This window comes from Thunnus maccoyii, chromosome 18 (genome assembly GCF_910596095.1).
Source record: "Thunnus maccoyii chromosome 18, fThuMac1.1, whole genome shotgun sequence".
In the NCBI taxonomy this organism is placed as follows: domain Eukaryota; kingdom Metazoa; phylum Chordata; class Actinopteri; order Scombriformes; family Scombridae; genus Thunnus; species Thunnus maccoyii.
Genome location: NC_056550.1, coordinates 14,501,651 through 14,520,451, shown reverse-complemented (window position 1 = coordinate 14,520,451; position 18,801 = coordinate 14,501,651). Strand labels below are relative to the sequence as shown.

The 18,801-nt window shown below is 39.1% G+C and overlaps 2 protein-coding genes across 2 annotated transcripts; both read left to right on the top strand.

Moving 5' to 3' along the window:
- The first annotated feature begins 627 nt into the window (after positions 1 to 627).
- LOC121883920 (sterile alpha motif domain-containing protein 9-like) lies at positions 628 to 7,114 on the top strand. Its single transcript, XM_042392367.1, has 2 exons — positions 628 to 631; positions 2,420 to 7,114. Exons 1-2 carry the CDS (start codon positions 628 to 630, stop codon positions 7,057 to 7,059), a joined length of 4,644 nt encoding a protein of 1,547 aa, XP_042248301.1. The 3' UTR covers positions 7,060 to 7,114.
- Positions 7,115 to 9,398: 2,284 nt separating this feature from the next.
- On the top strand, positions 9,399 to 18,215 carry gaa (alpha glucosidase). The gene is made up of 19 exons (XM_042394103.1): positions 9,399 to 10,337; positions 10,827 to 10,978; positions 11,665 to 11,830; positions 11,975 to 12,071; positions 12,212 to 12,331; positions 12,519 to 12,637; positions 12,974 to 13,105; positions 13,340 to 13,450; positions 13,549 to 13,662; positions 13,847 to 13,931; positions 14,123 to 14,240; positions 14,652 to 14,785; positions 15,001 to 15,152; positions 15,424 to 15,572; positions 15,707 to 15,848; positions 16,063 to 16,161; positions 16,850 to 17,014; positions 17,259 to 17,411; positions 17,629 to 18,215. The coding sequence occupies exons 1-19, from the start codon at positions 9,813 to 9,815 to the stop codon at positions 17,692 to 17,694; spliced, it is 2,799 nt and encodes a 932-aa protein (XP_042250037.1). The 5' UTR covers positions 9,399 to 9,812; the 3' UTR covers positions 17,695 to 18,215.
- Positions 18,216 to 18,801: the final 586 nt, after the last annotated feature.

Below are 18,801 nucleotides of genomic sequence, written 5' to 3'. Positions count from 1 at the left end.
TAGTGAGGACTTGTTACACAGATCACTTGTACACATAATCCCCTGGTGGACTGGCATGGTAATGTCAGCCGATTTGTCAGCCTGGTGATAAATCAGCTGACATTTTATCACTATTGGCATATGTATGTCTGCCGATAAGTAACAAGAAATTTGAAGTACAGACATGCCAAAGATATCCTTACCAAAAATGTTTGTGTATGTATGTAAAAACAAAAATATATTGCAGTTTATTTTTTTAACTATCAAACATTGATAGCAATATCGGCCTCACAAAACTGGTATCGCTTAAAATGAAGTACCTACTTGTGAATCCTTATCACAGCTCATGGCAGTGCTGTGGACATGAGTTGTAAGCACTTAAAACAAGAATGATTTTTGAACAATGTAAAGTAAACCATATTTCACAGCTAAAGGTACAAAATTAGAGACAGAAATACTTTTTCTTTCTTATCCTGATCCAGTGTCCTCTCAGGTTCATCTTGGGACCCCTGTGGGGGTTCGGACCCCAGATCAGGAAACTGGAACCACTGTGCCAGATGTTAACTGTATAATGCTTTCCTTTGCAGGAGGAAGGTGATAATAAGTAAACCCTGAAGTTGATTATGTGACAAAAGGAGAAAGAAAATCATGGGTGAGTGACCTGACAAGTTGTTTTTTATGAGTTATCCTTATTTTGATTACTTACAAGATGTTGTGGTAGATTGAGCTGTGTGCTGTGAAATTTATCTTATGATTTTTTTGTCCACTTTCAAAGTTGAAATACCTCAAATACTCCTTTGTGCACAACAGTTTTGGCTCTACTAACCCTGTATAATAAAGGCATATTATAATTTGGTCTTCTATATGAGATTTGATGTGTGCAATATTATGATGACCCACAGCTCAGCATTTAGTGCAGTGTAGCAAAAAACAATAATCAGTTTACCATCTTCTGTTAAAGCTAATGCACATTGCCAACAGTAGCAAGAGTTGATTGTTGTTGTTGTTGTTGATGATGATGGTGATGACGATGATGTTTGTGTACTGTTCTGTATGGTGAATGTGGGAATGTATAATAAATGATGTCAGGGGCCAGTGCAGTAGATTAGTTTCTTCAGTGTTTTACCTTTTTTTATTTTGAGGATCTCAAAATTCTGTATTTTTGATTTTTTGTTTTTATCCTGAGTAATTTATTGTACTTTTTAATCACTGTATTTATGAGACATATGATGTGTAGTCATGTTGAATTATTTGGTACTGTACAGCAGCAGCATTGTGTGTCAAAGGCAAATTTCCATCGGGGAAAAAAAAGTCTTATCTTATATCTAGTCTACCCACACAGTTGTGAACTCGTCAGGGTGGGACAACTTACCTTCTTATGATTTTTATACAGCTTGGTGACATCCCTGCATAGCTCCATCCATTTTATACCTAACTAAAGGTCTAATCAGCCAGAGTAATTGGAAACACCTATGTAGGTGTGACAAGCCCTTGATAACACAGATATATCCACATATGAAAATACTTAAATGGTAAATGGACTGTACTTGTATAGCGCCTTTCTAGTCTTCCGACCACTCAAAGCGCTTTTTACACTACAAATCACATTTACCCATTGACACACATTCATACGCTGAATGGGTACAGGGGCTACTATGCAAGGTCCTAATCTGCCCATTAGAGGAAATCTAATCATTCACACACATTCTCACAATGATGGCACAGCCATCAAGAGCAATTAGGGGTTAAGTATCTTGCCCAAGGACACATTGACATGGGGACAGGAAGAGCCGGGAATCGAACCACCAATCTGATTAGTGGACGACCCGCTTTACCTCTTGAGCCACAGCCGCCCTTTATCCTTTTTTAAAAATGAAAACATTTGACGTCCCTTTGAGGCTGCAAAAGTGACCATTTTATATTTACAGTGAATACAAACTCATTGATAGAATTTAAAGACATTTAAAAACAAACAAACAAAAAATATGAGCCGAATAACTACGTGTAATGTGAAAGGTGTTTGTGGTTACAAACTCACAGAGATTAATCACTCAACTCTGCATTTCCCTGTAGCTCTATGGCGCATTTTAGTGTCTTTCAGCTCATTGTTTTGGTTTTACAAACCACAACTTTACTGTTTTGATTCATTCTCATTAACCATATTTCCAGCAGCAGGCAGCTGCTTTCAGAAAAAGTGCCCTAATAGTATAGTCACAGACAGGTTAAGAAAGTTGCACAGTATTTAAACACAGATTAACACATTGCTGACAAAATAGATATTTTGGAATATATTCCATAATTAAAGTATGTGCCACTACCAGACTTCTCTAAATTTCCAAACAGCAAATATGCTTGAAGTGTGTGAAGAGAACTATTGTGCTTCTGTGACTCTGTTATTTATAATCAAACTCATTGTTTTTTTTCTTTTCTCAATATACAGCTGATGAACTTGAGCAGTCACCCAAGAATTGGACTGAATCTCAAGTCAGTACCTGGCTAAGATCTATTGGATTAAAGGCGCAGTATATAAAGAAACTCCATGAGGCAGAAGTAGATGGAAACATCCTTCTTGAACTGAATGAGAACTTTTTGAAGACAAAGATTTGCATGAAATCAGGGCCTGCTCATTTGATTATTCAAAAGAGAGACGAGCTCCTTGATTCCCAGAAAAAGTCTCAGGAGAAGAAAAAGCCCACCGGTGGCAAAAAAACTGAGGTGGAGCAGAAAAACATCAAGCAGACATCAGTACAGTGTCAACCTACAACATGTGAAGGTCCCACAACACAGATTCCTGAAAGAGATCAAGATGTCTCAGAGGAGAGACAAACAGATAAAGTACCATGTGTGCTGACCTCAAAGGAAGACTGCAAACCACGACCATTTGATCAAGAAGGCATTGACTTTCTATATGTAAAGAACAGGGTCCTGCAGCCTGAATCCGGGGCTTCTAATCTGATATCTCCATGCCATGAATTTAAGTCTCTTGCTGTAGCTGCTACCTTGGATTGCACAAGACTCCGAGCTAAATTTGCTAAAGAGGTTCTTAAATTTGCGACTGGCTGTATGAATATCAGATCAAATGGCACAATACACTTTGGTGTGATGGACAGCAAGGAGGATGTAGGATACGTGCACGGTGAGATAGTTGGTATCCCTGTAAGTGAGAAAGACATCTATGTAGATGCTTTGGACTACATTGAGAGGAGTTTCTCCTCGGACAAAGAGCATGTACGCCAGTGTGTGAGACCACCAAGGTTCATTGAGGTGATGGATCGAGACAGTACAGAAAAGAAGTATGTGATAGAGGTTGACATTGTGCCTTCAATACATATTGTTAAGAGCAAGGTGTATGCAGTTCGTTTGCCAAACTTCAATGAGACAACCAACAAATTAGAGTTTGAGAAAGAAAAGATTCTGCGGAGGGTGGGTACAAAAACAGAGCCAGTGAGCGACAAAGACCTAGGTGATTTTTACCAGCGGGTCAAAGATCGGGATACTCAAAGAGAAGAAGCAGAGAAATGTCAGTTTCTCAGTGCTCCATGGATCTGCCAAGACCTTGGAAGAAAACTCACAATGCTAATGACTAGTGGAAAGAAATTCATCGAAACAGAGAAATGGTTCATACTCGTCACAAACAAATTCAAACCTGATGACCTTTGCAACATTGACTGGCTGCTTAACATGAACATCTTCTGCGTGTTTGACTTTGACCCAGACTCAAAGATATCAGGTCTTTGCAGTAGATACCTTCAGCATCATGCTGCAAACATGCATTTTTTGCAGAGCTATAGGATATCCAGTGACACAAGCATCAAAGAATTTGCAAGCAACTTGCATCTGTTTGAACAAACTAGCTGGATCTTTTGTAATGGCCGTACTGACTTCCAAGGAAATGAAACTCCATGTGATGAAATGACTTGGATCAAAACAAAAATGACTCTCCTGAGGGAATCTGTGTCTTTGATCTGTAAACAAATCTTGCCAAAAGGGACATTCCAGGTCCTTTTCCTTCTCACATCACCAGTTGAGAAACCACTCTTGCACACCTTTTATGAGTTTTTCACAGACATGGAAGGCCATGAAGACATCATCTGCATCTGTGAATCAGAGAATAACTTTCAGAAATGGCAAAGCTTTGCAGAGGGTTCATGTGGACCAGAAACTGTGAATAATTCCAGTGTTGTTGGGATGAAAATGAGTCACATTAATGCAACTCTGCAGCAAGTACAACCTGTAAAAGCATGTGCAAAAAAACACCTGCCAGTCTTTGTGAAAGGGACATGTCTTCTTGAGACACTTAAAGAGGAACAGATGTATTCTCTGGAGATTCTGACTGTTGATCATTGTGATGAAACAAGCGAAGACTTCATCAATGAGGAGAAAGAAAACATTGAACGACAGTTCTACCGTGGGGGGAGAGTGACCTGGTTGAATTTCTGGCTTGCTGAGCAAAAATACGTTGGAGAGGTAATTGAAAGAAATGCTTATGGAGAGGTTTCCAAACTTCTCCATGATACTTTGAAATGGAATGCAGATCAGACTCCGGTCAATAGTATAAACATCTACCACCATCCAGGAAGTGGTGGAAGCACTGTGGCAAGACAAGTGCTGTGGAACAACAGGAAAGATCTAAGGTGTGCGGTTGTGAAGCCTTCATACTCAGTTGCTGATGTTGCGCAACATTCAGTTGAACTAAGAGAATATGAAGAAAAAGATCCACAGAGGTGTCTTCCAGTGCTGCTCCTCATTGAAGACTCTGACAAAGAATATCTAGATGATCTCAGGAATGAACTAGAGGTTGCTATCAACGTCAAGAGAATCCAGTATGGAACACTATGTTTCATTTTGCTGAGCTGCAGACAATCCCATGATCCAGAGAAAAGATGCAAGAAGTCTCCATTACAGAATGTGTCTGTCACTCACAAACTGTCTGATCAAGAGAAAAGAAAGTTTGCTGGAAAACGACAGGTACTTGAGAAACGATATGAGCCTCAGTTCATCCTGACATTTGTTTTGATGAGTGAAGGATTCAGTGAGGATTACGTTCAACATTTTGTGACAAATTTGCTCAAAAACATTGACCATAAATCTGCTGTCACTCGCCTCATTCACTATGTAGCACTGCTGAACACTTATGTTCAAAACTCTTTCATCTCTCAGTCACATTGTGAAGCTTTGCTTGCCATAACCATTCACTTGGAAAGGTTTCGGCAGTATGAGTTTGAGAGATTACTCGGTGATCAGGCTAAATTACTCTTCTTGCACCTTAGAGATGAGACGACACACATTGAGTCAATCAGAATCATCCACCCGCTCGTTGCAAAGGAAATTCTCCAACAACTTCTGAGTAACCAACAGACCCAAAGCAGTTTGGCAATGAATTTACTCTGCGAGACCGTGCTTTTTGAGCACAGATTTGGAAGGGATGAATATCTGTTATTTTTGAGAGCACTTTTCATTAGGCGAACCAGAATAAGCAAAGGGGACGAATATGATAGTTTTTTCTCTCCTCTGATTGAGCACGTTTGCGAAAACGAGAAAAGCCCAGGAAAAGCAATTGAGTTACTCACGGAAGCTTTCCAGCGTTTCCATGAAGATCCGTTCTTTGCACAGCAACTTGCTCGTCTTCATTATTCTTATGAAAAGTTCAAAGACGCAAAGTACTGGGCAGAGACAGCTGCTAAAAAGCTGCCCAACAACTCATACATACTAGACACAAAAGGACAAGTGTACAGAAAGTGGTTCCAAGCTAAATGCAAAGCTATTGACAATGACAATGCACCAAAGACAGCCCAAAATACAGCAGATGCTGTGGAGACTGCACTGAAAGCCCTGGAGTGTTTTCAAGAATGTGAGAAAGCAGCTGAGGCAGATATGGAAAACGTTAACAGTTCAGGGTTTTTTTCTGAGGTTGAGGTTGGGTGCAGCCTGCTCAAACTGATCTCTTCATTACAAGTGTTTGCAAACAGGGGCAATGGCTATTCAGAGTGTATGAAGTACCTGTTAACAGATTACATTCCTGAGGAAGTTGAAGAAGCCTGGCAACCATTTCATGGCCGTTTGAAAAAACTTCACAAGACAATGCAAGATGCCTTGGAATGGATTTCAGAAGACCTAAGTTACTTCCAAACAGACATTAGTGCAGATGAAGAAGAAACCCCTAAAAGTCCTGAGGAGAAGATAAGCCATCCACTGAAATGGTTGGCAAAAAAATCTTCAGAGTATGGGAAGTACTTCAGTGAAGCTCATTCTACTGCACTGCTACAACACGGGCAGTTGATCCCAGCCAATTTAACGCCTTTTCAAAAACGCATGATCATTTATCATCTTGGTGGGGGCAACATCACATCCATCCTCTCAAAGCTGACTGACCAGAGGGATGCAGTGCGTCTTCTAGAGAGCATCCTTTCTCTCTACCCCAGAAATCCAATAAAGGCCAAATTTGGTCAAAGGGATATTGCCAACTACATAGTGGCCCACATTACTCTGAAATCCCTGTCACCTCAGTCTTCAAAAGTAGATTCTCTGAAAGATCTACAGGCACTGTGTCATCAGTTCCCAACTGATAAAAGGAAATGTTTACCAAGTGCCCTGTTCTTGCTTACATTGCTATTTTGGCCAGAGGATCATGACACAGGCCACGAGAAAGAAACCAAATATGAAATTGTGCAATCAGCTGTTGAACACCTGGAAAAAGACTACTGGACTAAGAAGAAGGACATTCCACAGCGGAAGAGACGGATTTACACCCATTTTTTTCTGGGCAGTGGAAATGGATTGGATAAATTTGTCCACAAGAGAAAGTTTGAAAAAATCACAAAGATGTTCTCAGTCTCTGAGAAACGCATGAAATGGTTAAGTGGTGAGGCATGGAAAAAGCCTGAGATTGCCCAGATGCTGAAATGTGTTTCTGGATGGACTGAAGATGGAGTGGTGTACCTTCAGGGCCCTAAGAAAAAGAAGTTCAGTATCCTGCCTCTTCATGTACCTTCAGTACCTCATAGCAATGAAAACATCACGTTCTACTTGGGGTTTACCTTTAGAGGCCCTGTTGCCTGCAACATCATTGTGAAAAAATAGTTTGCCTTTGGACAATGATCACATACGGCTGTATGTCAACTTGCATGGACCAAATATCCAGCAACAATGGACTATGAAAAGATAAATTCAAAGCACTCAGTGCTTCTTATGTCAGTTTGTGAATTAAGCAATATTTGGAGAAGACAAAACTAAATGTTGAAGCACATGATATGGTATGAGTATTGCATTGTTTTGTAAGATGTAAGATGTTTTGATATTTCATTTTTTTGTACCTGAATATACATATGTAGGTCTACTCAAAAAAAGTGTCATAAGAATTAATAACAAGTTTTTGTGTATATCACATCTAACCTGGACTACGGCTGAATTGCAAAAAAACATGTTTATGTCACAAGGAACAATGTAAACTGAATTTGCTACAGCTCAATGCTTTTCAAATAGTTACTTTTGAGTCCCTGTTCAGACCTGTATCTCTCTATACTCAGATTGTTTGTAGATCCAGTTGAGATGGACTGCAGCTCACACATGGCATCAAAGTGCATCTCAAGTGACTATTTCTGCTTTGTGTTGTCAGGAAACTAGATGCTAACAAACAAAAAACAAGAGTCTGCTAATGACAATGCTAACATGCGAATGGTATAATGTTGACCATATTCACCTTCAGTTTAGCATGTTAGCATGACAGACTGATTGCTATCTCTAGAACCATGCTGCTAGCATACCTAAAAATAGGCATTTTCTCTCAGCCATACAACTGGAGAAGAGGAGTGTTGTGGCTTTTTGGTACCTCACTGTGAGTCTACTTGTGATCACATCACACAAGATGAATTTTGGTTCCAAGTGTGAGCAGGGCCTAAACTTCTAGTAGATTATGATACCTTATACTCATTCTTCTATATTTTCCAAGATGCAATGTATAATGTAATGCAATTCAATGCACCTATATGTGTCAAAAAACAAAATAATCTTCAATTGTATCAATGTTTTGACATGAAATGTATAAAAGCCTTAAGAGCAACATTATTTACAGTTATATAGGAACGTATATACATTTTGATATGAAAATGTTTTTAGAAACATGCAGAATTTAGTGGTTGTATCGATATTGAATATCCATGAACTATGAAAACCTACTACGTCTTAGGATGAAACTGGAAATAAAACCAGTTGGGTTAGTGTGCATACCTATACTTTTCATACATTTGATTTGTTTTTGACATTAAGAAAGATTTGACTCTTATTTATGTTCTTAAACATATGTAAAACATATCACTGAATACAGTAAACTTTTTTTTTTCAATTTTAACTTTATGATGTCATTCCTTAAACAAACTACATCAATGTTCAGATTATATGAATTACACTGCAACAGCTGGCAACTTTACAAAACAGACCTGTTCTTACCTGAAAAATTAACATAAAGTGACACACCATATCAGGCTTGTATTTTAACACTTTGCACTTGGCAAATTCTAGAAATGCAAAAAAATGTATTCTTCAAAAAGAAAAAAATCATACCTTGCAACTTTGCAGTGTTAACAGTTGAAGAAAAATTATAAATGAGTTTCAATTTGTAATAGGAGTTCAGAAAATTTGTTCCAAAGGTTAAGGACCATTATTGCCAGTGCTTCATTATCTTACTATTTTACACTTGGAAACATTAACTTTGTTCATTGTGATACTTCTAAATACGTTAGAGATAAACCATATAACTTTAGAAAGAATTTAACGTATTATAAAATTACCTGAAAACCAGTGTACATTGTGTAAAATGTGTACGATGGCATGTTGTCTGTTTTCTCAATTTAAATCAGTTTAAAACATTTCGGACCAGTACACTGGATTTTATGAGACAAGTTAGTCAATACAAGATTAATACATTTTCTACTCAGAAAATTATTAGACAAACTAAAATTGTGATAATTCATTAAGACAAGAATCAAAATGGCTCCAAAGTTTGGTTGAACACATCACCAGCAAACTTTCTGTTTCAATGTATGAACCTCATTTTAACTATTGGTCATCAGATTTACATTCATTTGTGTTCAAAATTTAATTAGTTTTAATTATGACTATTAGAGATAATTCAGGGATTAAAGTATGAAACAATTTGAGTGATTGGTAAACCAACACACATAATATGTATTATGAATAATAAAGTCTGAAATGATAAAACTAGCGAGGGTCTATCAGGAAACGAAACATCACATAATGGAAGTTGATTTAAATAACTTTGAAAGCACTTATTACATTTTTTATAACTGATTTGTGTGTGTGTGTGTGTGTGTCTTTCATGTACAAAAAATGAGAGCAATAAGGAGGCGGGGGGGTTAGCAGCAGCAGCAATAATACGTTTGAGCACTTTTGTCCACGCATGTTTGCCGTAGTTGGACTCTAGCCTAGTCGTCTGAGGGCATATTAATATATTGTAGACGTTTTATTTCTAATCTAATTCTGCTTAATTTTAACTTTGTAACAATACGTTTCTTCTGCCTCGGCTCACACGTTTGAGGGAAAAGCCCAATAAATATCTCCGACACTGAACTGCTCAATAGCTAATGGCTAACCAGTCTAGCTGCCAGTGAGGATACAGCTCATGAAAAACAACATCAACAAACTAAACACAACAGTGAGTGAGAATGATTCTCTATTAGCTAAACGTTCACGATGCCTTTCTGTAATAGCTCCAACTTACTCTATTACTGAATATTTACAACATACGAGGAAAAGGCGTGTGTTGCTAAGCTCACCTTAAATACCCTTTGACCTGACAGTGCAGCTCTAATGAGGACATGGGTCTGTTAAACTGTACCGTAGCTGTGCTCCTCACCGCCATTGTTTTATCAACATGTTTGCACCTCAGCCACCATGAGACCAGACTGGTTTGGCCAGTCCATGCTAAACAAAATAAGACCATAGCACATGAAAGGCTTCTTAGTAATCCAGCAAAACCACACAACAATCCAGTGACGACAATGGGAATCCACCCAGAAAACTCCCAAGACACTGATGTTTCCAGTGATAGTAGATGCACAACGTCCCCAGAGAGTCGGTTTGACTGTGCCAGAGACAGGGTCCTCAGCCAGAGAGAGTGTGAGGAGAGGGGCTGCTGCTATGTCCCCCTGCCCAACTCTGCGGGACCACCTTGGTGCTTCTACCCCCATTTGTACCCTGGCTACAAAATGGGACCCTTCACTCCCACCCCGCGAGGCCAGACTGCCACCTTGACTCGTGCCACCCCCTCCTATCTCCCCAAAGATATCCCCACTCTCCGCTTGGAAGTCACAGAGGAGACTGCAGGCTGCTTGCACCTCACTGTGAGTAACGAATACTCTAAGTAAAGTTTAGAAGACTATAATGTAGTTTGAGTGGGAAATGATACAAGAGCAAAATATGTGTTCCTCTGGCCACTGAGGTTGGCACATTCAACAATGTTAAGGTTTTGCCCAGATTGAGTGAGCTGTGAGATTTTGGAGAAGTGAAAGGTCCCACCTCCTTTTATATTGTATGAAATTTCTCAACAAAACCCTGAAAAAAATTGGAGAAGGTTGTAAAATTTTTATGTGTTTACGTTTGCTATGTGTCTCAAAAGCCTGGAATAGAAGGTAAGATTGACTATTTAATTAGTATTTACTCTGATTTCTCCAGTATTATATAGCTTAGTAATGTCTTTGCCAGTGATTATGACATCGACATTTTTAATTCATATGCCTTAGATCAGAAGATTAGACCCTCTACTTTTCTGTATACACTGTTTATTAGGATGTGCTGATATAAAACTGAACTGACATTTGTTTTCCCTCAAGCTGAAGGACCCATCCTCGCAGCGGTATGAAGTTCAGCTCCCCGCCGGTATTCCTGAGAGGAAAACTGATACCCAAGATGTTCTCTATACCACTGAATACCAGTCTGACCCATTTGGTTTCATAGTGCAGCGTAAATCAAATGGGAGGGTGATGTGAGTGGTTCTGTTCAGTATATACTGTATATGGGATGCATTATATCAATGGCATCATAGTAAAAACTGGATAGCCTTACCTATATCATCATCATCAACAACCTACTTATGCATGCTTAGTCAGATTGTACCTATTCTTACTATTTTAATCCCATTTTCTACTTGCAGTGTGATCCCTTCTTCATACATATCAGTAAACAGAGTTCATACAGTGTTTTCTTTTTTAAATGTTCCAACCAAAACATATATTTCTATACCTGTAATTTGTAACATTTGTAACGGAGAAATGCAGATGTACCAATCTGTATAGCTTTCTTCACATACTGTAGTAATATAATACCACTGATGCACCTGGAGAGTTTATTTATTCCTTGTCATATGGATCATTGTAACACTGCACTTTCATTAATGCGTTGCAGGCTCATTTGTATTTTTTTCTACTTTTATTTAATGTATTTTACTACATTAGTGTATTTTATATTGCTATTTATGTATATTTTTAGCATATTTTTATTAAGTATTAATTTATTTCACCATGTATATTAAGCACAAAAAGTTATCTTATATTATCTTATGAATGATGGGTAGCTCAACTGTGTGAAATGATCAGTGATGTGATCATTTTCTTAATCATAATAATAACAATGAGTGTTTCTTCGTTTGTTTTCTGTGTCCTGTCTGGTCAGTATGAATACCACAGTCGCTCCTCTGCTGTTTGCTGACCAGTACCTGCAGCTGTCCACCACACTGGCCTCCTCTCTCGTGTCTGGCCTCGGGGAGCATTACACCTCCCTTCACCTTGATCTTAACTGGACTTCTCTGACTCTCTGGAACAGAGACGTGGCACCTCATGTATGTGGGACAACTGTGGCCCTCCTATCCCCTCTTTTTAATGTACAAAAATCCAATATTTAGTATATAAAATGTATTTGTAACTCCCCACCTCTACTTCTATTCAAAGCAAGTCATAAACGATGAAACTGTCTTTCTCTACAGGCTGATGCTAACCTCTATGGTTCCCATCCGTTCTACATAGTACAGGAGGAGGACGGTCTGGCACATGGAGTTTTCCTTCTTAACAGCAACGCCATCGGTACTGACCTTTCTGTTCAAATAAGCCATGCTCAACATCCCACTATCATATTCTTCCTCTTCACTTTTCATAGTGCATGAAATTTTCCAGCATATAACGATACTTATTAATGCTAAATGTCTTCCCAAATGTCTCTGTAGAGGTGATGTTGCAGCCAACCCCTGCTCTCACCTGGGTGTCCACAGGTGGAATCCTGGACCTGTACATTTTCTTGGGTCCAGACCCTCAAAGCGTTATAAGACAGTACCTCCAGGTCATTGGTATGTCTTTTCAGTGTTTCAGTGTTAAATATCACATTTCTAAGTAGCAGTAGCAATAGATATAAATATGCATACCAGAAGAGAAATGTGTACTTTTCAAGTGGAAAAAACCTGTAAAAGCATGTCAGAACTCTGTGGCAACCTGGAAAGGCGTGGATGTATTTATTCATTGTTTATTCATTCTCAGGCTATCCTATGATGCCTCCCTATTGGTCACTTGGCTTTCATCTGTGTCGCTGGGGTTACACAACCACAAAAACAACCCGGCTGGTGGCGCAACGCATGCACGATGCCAACTTTCCCATGGTAAATGAACATGCTCACGAAGCTCAAGTGAAAGCGAAGTGATAATTAAACCTCACAGGCCATTTTTCCTATATATGTGCATTTATGATGTACACATTGTCATTATCAGTGAGAGGTTTTGTGAATATGTGAAAAAAAGTCAGTATTAATTTGAAAGTGAATTCAACACTATCTGAGGGTTTAATCAACACATAGTGACACTTGAAAACTTGCTGTGACAACCCCGGATAATCCCATAGTTATTAGTTATCATCAGCAGTTGACAAGTGAACATCCGGTTAGACTCCTCATTAAATCACTTTGTTGCTGCAACGATTTTGCTTTTGTTGCCATTAGGATGTGCAGTGGAATGACCTGGACTATGCACATAAGCGCAGGGTATTCACCGTTGACCCCTGGCGATTCGGGGACCTCCCAGAGATGGTGGAGGAGTTCCATAAGAGAGGCATGAAGTACATCCTCATTCTGGTGTGACATCTTTATGTTTAAAGGACCTGACAATCTGATTACGCTGATATAACTTTCAGTAAATATATTTGCATTTTAGTGATAAAAAAGAAAAAAACAAACAATACATAAATTATTTAAATTGACAATAGTATTGTATAAATCTGTAAGTGAGCATAAGTAATCATTAACAGTATTTCTCCAGTAGATGGCAACAAAACACTCTTAACTCATGACCTCTGTTTTCTGCCTCAGGACCCTGGGATCAGCAACACCAGCCCCACTGGAACTTATGCTCCATTTGATGATGGACTGAAACGAAACGTCTTTATTAAAAATGCTACAGGACACATCCTAATAGGGGAGGTTAGACCTCTTTTTTTTCTGCGGATGTATGCATTGTGAGGTGTGTTCAGTATGGGTGTGGGCGTTTATGCATGCACGTTCCCACACTGTGTATCCAGGTTTGGCCAGGCCCAACAGTCTTCCCTGACTTCACCAACCCAGAGACCAGGCAGTGGTGGGAAGACTGCATTAGAGAGTTTTATTCTAAAGTTCCAGTGGATGGTCTGTGGATTGTGAGTATGTACAAAAACACACACAGTCACATTAGACATTAGGTATGTGTGAAATCTAAAGGACAGGTTTTCAATTGCGAGACATGGACCCAACTTTCTGGTAGTATTTTTAGTTTGTGTTGCACCTTATAATCAAAAAAAGAATAACTTGCCCTCTGTTGTTTTTTTACCATGCTCCACCCAGGATATGAACGAACCAGCCAGTTTTGTCCAGGGCTCAGTCGAGGGTTGTCCTGACAGTGATCTTGAGAGCCCGCCCTACACACCCAGTAAGTAGACTGGATCAGTGTTACACGTGACTAGCATTTAAAGGCAAACCAGCATTACTGGTTTTACTGTCATAGTCAGTTCATAAAGTCACCATGTTAATGACTAGAGATACATAACTGATGTGTTCATTGCTACATATGTTGCATTAATTTATCTCCAGTGTGTATCTCTCTGACTCTCATACAAACAGGGGTGGTTGGAGGCCAGTTGAACTCAGGAACTCTTTGCATGTCAGCTCAGCAAAAGCTGTCCACTCACTACAACCTGCACAATATGTATGGACTGACAGAGGCCTATGCCACTCACAGGTTAGACCATGCAGCAAACAGGCACGGCGACAGAGATCACACAGTAGCAGTTAGTTTGCAGGAGTTGAGTTGTTTCACTGTGAATAGCAGCATAAAATTAAGCAATAATTTATAACAGTCCGAGGGCCATTGTTAGTGTATATGCAAGCCATCAGCTTTATATGTAAGACATAACACACCAATGAAACAAAGTTAGACCTTTCATTATTGATTGAAAGATACAGTATACATACAGTACGGTCCTCCAGTTGCAGCGAGTGTATTGGCTTTTGCATCCAGTGCTGTATTTGACAGATATAAGAACACACCAGTTTTTATTTTAAATTGAGCATACTGGAAAAACACGGAAGTTGTTCTTTAGCATTTGTTATTTGTATTGTACATTTATTCTGTGGTTGATGCTATCCACAGTGCTCTTATGAAAATACGAGGGAAGAGACCCTTCGTCTTGTCTCGCTCCTCCTACCCTGGCATAGGACGCTTCTCCGGAGTGTGGACAGGAGATGTCAGGAGTGACTGGGAGCAACTTCGATACTCCATCCCTGGTGAGGAGATGTAGTTTCTGAAAGACCTGTGTGTGTATAATCCACTACCTGAATTCGAATAATACTGTCTTGCATGGATGCATGTGAATTAAGTGCTTAAAAGGTTAGAAAACGTTTGACCAAACCATCAGAAATAGTTTTTTTTAATCTTTTTTGATGTGACCACAGATCATCTCATAGATTCAAACTGACCTTTTGCACCTGTCCTCCCCCAGCGGTGCTGCAGTTCAGCCTTTTCGGGGTGCCTCTGGTGGGGGCGGACATCTGTGGATTTGAAGGCAACACCACTGAGGAGTTGTGTGTTCGATGGATGCAGCTTGGGGCCTTCTACCCGTTCATGAGGAACCACAACGACAGGCCAAATGCTGTGAGACACAAACACTATTTGTGTGTTTGCTTGTGTGTGTGTGTGTGTGTGTGTGTATGTTTATGTTTGCAAATGTGTGTTTCTTTGAGTTAATTTAATTACATATATGAGCCAATTTCTTTTGTAACAGTGACTATCCAGAGTTTTTATGATGAAGTAGGGGTCTGCCTTGCATATGTGCCAAGAGCAGTCTATGTTTCATGTATTATGAATACAGGTAACTCTATCTCCTCTCATTGTCTCTGTGTCTCTATGTGTCTGTGTCCACCAGCCTCAGGAGCCCTATGTATTTGGGAAGAAGGCCCAGGCAGCCATGCAGAGTGCATTGAACCTTCGTTACTCCCTTCTCCCTTTCCTATATACACTCTTCCATCATGCACACACTACTGCTGACACAGTGGCCCGGCCTCTCTTCATGGAGTATGTGTCCTCCTTTTCTTCTTAATTACTTTCTGTCCTCTGTTGTCCTACATAAACACAATGAAGAGCACATTTGCTTCACTCTTCACTCTCTATAACATTTTTCCTGCTCCATGTGTATCCATCCCTTTTAGGTTTCCCACTGACCCTAACTGTCACACCATAGACCGACAGTTCCTGTGGGGGAGTTCACTTCTCATTAGCCCAGTTTTAGAGCAAGGGGCGGTAGAGCTGTCTGCTTACCTGCCCCCTGGCACATGGTATAGCCTGCACAATGTGAGTTTCTCTGCTTGATTTAGTTTAATCAGTTTGTTTCTCACAATGCCACCTGCATATGAGCCACAAGCCACAGTACACCACAAACTTAAATGTATTTGTGTTTGTTTAGTGTTAAACAGCATCATATTTGAGGTGTCCTGTGGTTATGCATGGCTGTAACTGTTCACCTGTTTCCCTTTGGGGTTGGGTCATCTGTGTTTTGTTTGTCTAGGGTCAGCCTTTCTACAGTAAAGGTCAGTATCTGCTCCTGCCAGCCCCTTTAGACACCATCAACGTCCATGTGAGGGAGGGACACATTATCCCCCAGCAGGTGGGTGTTAGGTCTAGAGAAACCCCCTAAGATTTAGCATGGTTTGCTGATCTGAGCTCTCTCTGTATCTTATTTAGTTCAGTCGGAGATTATTAATAAAATATTTGAGTATAGAACAAACCCACAATACATGAAACAGGTGCGTAGAGTTCCTACTTAGAATTTCTACTTCTTGTTAGTGCAATCATTGAGGTCGGTGTAAAATAAACAAGCAGTGCACATCAGTGACTGTGACTGTTTATTCCAATATTACAGTTTACTGTAATCACTGTTCATACGGGTATGCCTTGTTTGATAATATAATATAATTTTGTGGCAGAAAATTAAAATTTTGGCCCAATTAATATGCATTGTTTGTCAACATGTAGGTTTAGTTTTCAGACTATTTTAGAGACTTTTTAGTAATGATATTGCTGTGTAGAAGAAAACAATATAGTATACGTACACATATTTTTATTAAAAGTATTGATTCACTGGAAATGTACATTTCTGTAAACACTACAGTTTAATCTTTATTTAAGCAGTAACCTTACTTCTCAGTAAAATGGCTGTGACAGGACTGATTACTGGTGTATGATCAAATATTTTATCTGGTTGTGTTGACCTATAACTATCATGACATCCTGAAAACTAACTGGAACACTATTATTGTATCATTTCATCATGTTTTCTTTCTTTACTTGTAAAGGAGCCCGCTTTGACAACGACAGCCTCACGCAGAAACCCTTTCTTCCTGACGGTGGCACTTTCAGCAGGAGGCTGGGCCCAGGGCGACTTTTTCTGGGATGACGGGGAGAGTCTTGACACCTTCGAAACGGGAAATTACTGTTACGTTATCTTCATTGCTGGACAGGTGAGGAAGAGATGAGTGATGTATATTTGCATTTGGAAAACTGATGAGCCAACGTTTTGCATTTTACTACTTTACTACTTGAGTCAAAAACCTCTTTACTGAATGATGCAATGATGTTTAAAAGCTTAAAAACTTTTGTCTAGTCCTACCAATGTTTTAAAAAGTATCACCTTGCTTTTGGCATAATTATATCAAATTAAAGGCTCCTAAATGTCTTAATATTGTGTTTCCCACCTCACTTCAGTCTCAGGTTGTGAGTGACCCTCTGAGGCTGAATGGGGCCCTGGACAGTCTGGTGCTGGGAGGGCTGCAGGTGTTTGGGGTGCCTTCACCACCCCACTACGTATTAGCCAATGGGGAGGAAGTCAGGGATTTTATGTACCTCAGTGATACCAAGGTCAGTTCTTTGTGACTCAGCACTACTTCCTTTGGAGTTACTCCTTCACAGAAAGATAATGATGCCATTCCCTAGATATGTCTGTGAGTTTCCAGCCGTATATTTATTTGCCATGTCTGCTCTCCTTTTCTACTCACCATGTCTCTTCTATTTTATGTCTTTGTGTCCAAAAATCCAACCATTCTGTCTGTCTCACTCTGTATCTCTCTTCCCACAGGTTTTGAAAGTGAGCGGTCTAGCTTTGCCCATGTCAAAGGTGTTTACAGTCCAGTGGGCTCTCTGATGTACTGAACTTCATTACCCATGAGCCTTAGGGAACCGTCGCATTCTGCACTACCCCTGAAAAGCTGTAATTTTCTGGGCTGACACTAGCAGATTTCCCTGAGCCAGTCCAGCCATCACCGAGCTCAATATGCACCTTACACTTGCTGTGCCTCTTTTCCCAAATTGGCAAGCTTTGTAAGCAGAAGGTTTTTATACATGTGATGATATCAAACCATTGAAGCCATCATCTTCATGTGTCTTGCTATGTCATTTTTGCTGCTAACTGCTACACTGAATCATGTCATTGTAATGTCTTGGAAATGTAGATAACTTTTCTAACTGTTTGTAGTTCTTTATATTTTTATAAATAGTATTTATATAATAACGTCTTTCTTCCTGAAATAAATAAAGTAGTGAAAAAAATGTCTGCAGCGCTGCATCTGAGCTGATTCTCCTGAGATGAGGTATTATTTCATGCCCTTAATTTATCTTCTATCTGAGATGAGATCCATTATGTCATTACTTTTTATCATCAGAATAATTTGACAAAATCAAACCAATATGAGACAATAAACTCATAGCCAGATATCCTGGAGTTATTCATAATATGAAACATTAGAGGACTAAACTTTTGCATCCAGTGTACATCATTCATTGAATAAATATATACATTATTTATTGTGAATTTAATTTATTGTTATTGCTAATTTTTTTTCTCTAAGCCGAAGTTACATATCATTCAGGGTCGAATTTGACCCATTTTTACATTTGAGAGCAGTATAAACATCTAAACTTGTAATGTGACCCAGAATATACAAAAATGAAAACATTTCAACTTTGTGCAGCTGATTTTTTGTAGTGTTTGATCAATATTCATATATTTTAAAAAATCATTCAAAAATACTATTGCATTCTGCACATTTAATATTCACTGAAATCGTTTTGTTTCCTGTTTTATGTAAAATAAGATCTTTACATAGTGTGATTGTAAATATTTTTCTGCATAAAAAAAAGCATAAAAACTAAAGAATGCACTCTGCTCTCTGAAAGCTTCATTAAGGATTAATCATTTATCTTCGACTGATGGGGGCATTCATAAATGATTTGTGGTTCAGAAATTTGTTAT

Coding starts and splice junctions, on each gene's coding strand:
- gaa (XM_042394103.1), top strand. CDS start 9,813: ATGGGTCTGTTAAACTGTACCGTAGCTGTGCTCCTCACCGCCATTGTT. Junction 13,106..13,339: donor TGAAGTACATCCTCATTCTG/GTGTGACATCTT, acceptor TTTCTGCCTCAG/GACCCTGGGATCAGCAACAC. Junction 15,153..15,423: donor ACAACGACAGGCCAAATGCT/GTGAGACACAAA, acceptor TGTGTCCACCAG/CCTCAGGAGCCCTATGTATT.